Here is a 5,378-nt window from a genome sequence, read left to right as displayed (position 1 = left end):
TCTGATGAAGGAGACAATGAAAACATGTCAGATGTCCTCAGTATTGATAACATGTCTTATGAAGAATGTGACTGTTAAGTGAAGCATTATAAACAAGCCATATTCTATGGAAAACATATATAAAACTTGCCTTCCTTTCTTACCTTGGTCACAGGTATGTAAACCAATTCATTATCAACAACCTGACTTTTTATTGCAGTGTTTCATACAAATGCATTTGGACCAGAGATTTACCTGCTAATAGCTATATCTTGACTTTTTTCCCCCTAGAAAGCACATTAAATGTTCTCTTAAAACTTAATAAAAAATCTGATATTTCTTGCATGAAAGCCTTGTAATGTTTATTGATAATCTGCAAAATTTCGTGAAGGTACGCTTACTGTAATAAAAGTTATAGTATGAAAACTATAACAAACACAAAATGGTTATGAGGTCAGTCCCTGGGACCTAACCCATAGTGAAAGAGTTAAAACTGCTTAAGAAAATGCAAACCGAAACATTATACCAGAGAACAAGTTTTCCATTTATTAGGTAATACTTTGGATTCATTTTTTAAACAGATCTGTATTTTTTTTGGAAAAAAAAATATTTCTCCAAACTTTGTATTTTTCTTTGTTTATGTTATAAGCCACCACTAAACTATCAGAAAATAAATCTAGCATTATAAACTGGCAGATAAGAAATAGTTTCACACTCGTTATCAGCTTCTGTATATAACAAGCAATTTAATATTTATATATAAAAGTAAAATGTGTTAAAAGCAAACAAATGGTATAAAGTTACCAGTATTAGTAGATCTGCATAGAAAGTACTTGAACATTTCAACGAAAACCTATTTACTACCTTCACCTTCTTCAAAGCTGACAACAACAGGCGCTATTACTTGAGAAACACTGGTTACTCCAATCCCCTGAGCTCCCAGTTGATTTGTGGAAGACACTTGTTCTCCGTATCCACCTGGTGTAGTACTTGTAGTACAATTAGTTACAGCCACGGACTGGCTATTTACGGGAAGAATCACTATTTGAAAACGGGGACAAAAAGATTAGTTACTTCATAGATTAATCATGATTACATCGCATTTGAAGCATCTTTGTTTCCTCGACTCCATTAACATTTATTACATTACACAATTGCATGCTTACTAATTATAAAAAAGAGGCATAGATTAATGCATTAGTCTACTGTAGTAGATACCTTATGTGTTAATACTTATTTAAGACTAACTCGGTAAATGATTTTAAACCATAAAACAGTCTTGCATTAATAATTATTTCATATTTTCATTGAGATTTGTTTTCAATTACTGTTATATCTGAGGAAATCATATTTCCATTTGGACAATATATATTTGTATACATATTTAAATACAGATGTACCACAGTTCCTTCTAAAATCCTACAAACAAACAATTAAAAAATTTCAAGAAAATAATAGTTTCTTTAAGTGACATTTACATATATATATATATATATATATATATATATATATTTCAAAAAATACTCAAAATATAAACCTCTTCCTTCATAATCAGCAGAATAGCCACTGAACATCTGTTAAAAGCTTCTAATGCATGTTGACCAGTTTTAAACCAACTAAACTGCATTAACATACAATTTTACCTTTTATCATTCAATAGGAAACTAAATTGTAGTATAAAATATTTAATACATCTTGAGTTTCAAGCTCCCTTTCCACTAGTAGTGAGAGCCAACAGGTGTATTTGTAATACAAGAAATTTTTATAAGTTTCGACTAAATTTAGAGGAGGGAATAATGTGTCCACTGAGAAGTATTTTTTGAATTTCAGTTTAAGCTTAATTTTCCCACCCTAGTATCTTGCATTTTGTTACAAATTAAAAGATATAATAAAAACTTCTATCTAATATCTCCACTTAAATCACTTACAAAATAAAACTATAGCTGAAATGTTCACATATATAAATTTGTTTTCATTTATATCTTATTAGTATTTGTTTTAGATAATTGGTTTGGTTTGTATTTCGCGCAACACTACACGAGGGCTATCTGTACTAGCCATCCCTAATTTAGAAGTGACAGACTAGAGAAGAGGCAGCTAGTCAACACCACCTACTGCCAACTCTTGGACTACTCTTTTACCAAAGAATAGTGGGATTAACCATCACAATATAATGCCCCGAAAGCTGATGGGGATTTGAACCTGCAATCCTCAGATGGGGAGTTGAGCACTTTAACCACCAGGCCATGCATTTTAGATAAAATAATAAATATAAAATCCACACTGCTAACCCTAATTTTGACTTTTGTTTGTAATTTATATTTGGGAACTTAGAAACATTTAAACTTTCTTTCTGTCTGCACATATAAAACTTATGAACATATGAAACAAAGCTACAAATCTATATGGTTTGTACAAACAGTGTCAGAAACTGTAAATTCAGCTGACTTCATTTTTCAATAATATCAAAAACACAGTAATACCAAAAAAAAAAAAACATCTTTAATTTTAGGCATTTCAGAATTTCCTTAAATTCTATCATCAGCATTTAAAATAAAAAAAAGTTAGTTCATTCAAGTTTGTTCACAATATTCAAACTATAAAAAAACAACATTAGCTATTGAGCGAGTTTTCATATTCAACGAGAAGTTTAGAAAGAACAGATTTAAACAGTAACAATATAATGGAATGTATGATAAAGATATGTAGCATACAACTGTTAAGAGAAACCATTATAGAGAAAGGCTTAAATATCAGTATAAACACTATTTTCAAACTAATAATAAATATCAAACAAAAACACCGAGAATCCGGAATTGATTACATTAACGAAGACCAGGAGGAGTTGATGTTATTATTTAGTGTTGGATGATCACTGAAAATGGAGAGGCTTTCTTTAATAAAGAGTTCATAATCTGTGGTTCCGGAGTCGAGAATTTTAAAGTTTTCTAGATGTATGGGGTGGTTGTTATTCTCACTGTACAATCGAATACAAGACTCGGGTGGATTACTTAGCTTACATCCACTTCTAGCTGAAATTCCCATATGCTAGTGTGCACGTATTTGTAGGTGACGTGCAGTTTTACTAATATAGGTAGCTTTACAGCAACCACAAATGTATTTATATACGACCCACAAGTACATAGGAATGGGTAGTGTCTTTGGTTTTAAACATATTTTTAATTCTAAATGTTGAGATAAATACTAAACTTAGCTTAATTTGTAGGTAATATGTATTGATTATTTTTTAAATTTGATATCTGAGTTTAAAACTTTGTTTGCCAATGAAAAGAGTGATAAGAATTAGTGGGTATTTTGAGACAGTGAACGACTGACTTTTTGGTAGGATCTAGTTTATCTGTTAAAACTTTTCGTGAGATAGAATGTAAGAAGTTAAGTGGATAACCATTACTTTGTAATATGTTATGAAATTTTGAAATTTCTGATTGAAGACAAAAGTAGTCAGAACATATACACTCTGTTTAGAAGATTTAGAACAAGATTATATTTGAAGGGGTCTGGTATGAAATTGTCGAAACAAGTGTATAAGCCAGTAAATGTTTTCTTACAGTAAACAGATGTAGCAAAGGGTTTGTATATTTTGTTTATTTGAATGTCTAAAAGAGCTAAGTTATTTTTTATTCCATCTCACATGTAAAGTTTATATATGGATGTTGTGAGTTTAGGTATTCTAAAACTTCTTGACGTGATCAGTGTTGTGAAAAATATTTGCAAGGATTGGACCTGGAGGTGATCCCATCACCATTCTGTCTATCTGGTCATAAAGATGACTATTCAAAATGAAGTGATTGACCTTGACTGAATATCAAAGCTGGCCATAATGAATTGGTCTGCATTAGGAAATTTAGATATCTCTTGAGCAAAAGAAAAAGAATAGTTAACAGTAAATTTGTTTTAGTTAGTGAGCTTAATGCAGTTACAAAATATTTCACAAGTTTATAGGCGTGGGAATGAAGAGTAGGTAAAATAAGTCTGAGGGTTAAACCATTTTTGTGTATTTCTGGTAAGTTGTACATAAGACCCAGGTGGGAACCTGTAGGATGAAGTTCTGGTAAAGTAGTGTCAGAGATGAGTTTACAATTTTAAAAATATCATAAAGTCCATTGAGGCTTTTTCTCACACTTGAGAGTAAACTAAAGCCAATCATTATCAAGGGGTTTGATCAGATCTGTTTAAAATGACAACATCTGCACATTTATCTGGCCGGATAACAACATTTCAGTTACTGGCAAGTTCTTTTAAGGCAGAAAACTCAACCTATGTAATGGAATAAAAGTTTTTTAAGGGGTTGAAGTTATAGAAGGAGGACAATGCCATATTTTACAATTTAGTTTTGATAAGCCATTCTATGTTTGGTGTGTTATCTTTGTTAAAACTAGGAGACAATTTAAGAGTTCTGTAGACACATTCATATGAAAAAAAAAGTAACTTATGAAACTAAGTTTATGGGTAGGTAGACAAAAATTTAAACCTTTTGATAGAGCATTTTGACATTGTTCACTTAAGGTAAGATCACTAAAATTAAAAATAACATTATCAGGACTTATGTCACTACATTTTCTTGCCGGAATTGGGTTTTTCTTTCTAAACTTCCGACCGAGTATGAAAACTCGTTCAACATCTAATGTTGGTTTTGTAGTATGAATATTATGACCTAACTCTTTTGAGATTTTAATGCTGATGATGGAATTTAAGGAAATTCTGAAACATCTGTAATTGAAGATGTGCTTTGGTTTTTATTACTGATGAATCAGTTGCATATATTGCATTTTTTATTTTATAACACCTAAGCTTCTAAAGCTAACAAAATCCCCTAAAATGTGGGATTATTTTTCTCCCTACTATCTGTTCCTTGTAGGTCTTTCGTTCTTATATGGATCATAAATTTTTAAACTTATTACATCTGAAGCTTATCTACGTGAAGGTAAGAAATTAATTTGATTGGTTATTTATTTTGTTAAAGCAATTACTTTGGCAGTCCCTTTTCACTTCCAATTTCTGGTTTTCAAGTCTGCAATTATCAGCATGATGGGTAATTGCACAGTAGAGAGCTATGTCATGTAGTGACCTTTCTTTCTTTATAAATTGTAAAATTACCAAGATAAAATGTAATTTATGTTCAGATACAGTTTCATTTATGAGTTATTAATCTTTATATAATAATACCGGGCTGGAAAAAGTTAATACTAAAAGTGTAATTTTAAATACACTACTGCATATGTTAGTGAACAATAATCTAGAATCCATAAACTGATATTTATTGCTGTGAGTATGAGCAGAGAAAACTACTAAATTGCAGGACATCATAACTCAAAGTTTGATAATATTTTTAGGGGCAACTGGCTCCTAGTTTTTATAATTTGGTTTGTTTGTTTTTT

At 30.7% G+C, this 5,378-nt stretch overlaps 1 protein-coding gene across 1 annotated transcript in view; it reads right to left on the bottom strand.

Annotated features, from left to right (window-relative positions):
* The window catches only part of LOC106470268 (zinc finger CCCH domain-containing protein 11A-like), a 52,559-nt gene that overhangs the window by 20,478 nt on the left and 26,703 nt on the right, over nucleotides 1–5,378 (bottom strand). The window contains exon 5 of the mRNA XM_022398867.1: nucleotides 844–1,020. Within this exon, the coding sequence (XP_022254575.1) occupies nucleotides 844–1,020 (177 nt within the window). The remainder of the gene's footprint in view (nucleotides 1–843; nucleotides 1,021–5,378) is intronic.

This window comes from Limulus polyphemus, unplaced genomic scaffold, assembly GCF_000517525.1.
Source record: "Limulus polyphemus unplaced genomic scaffold, Limulus_polyphemus-2.1.2 Scaffold3913, whole genome shotgun sequence".
Lineage (NCBI taxonomy): Eukaryota > Metazoa > Arthropoda > Merostomata > Xiphosura > Limulidae > Limulus > Limulus polyphemus.
The sequence above is the reverse complement of the archived record's forward strand: the minus strand, read 5'-3'. Positions and strand labels throughout refer to the sequence as shown.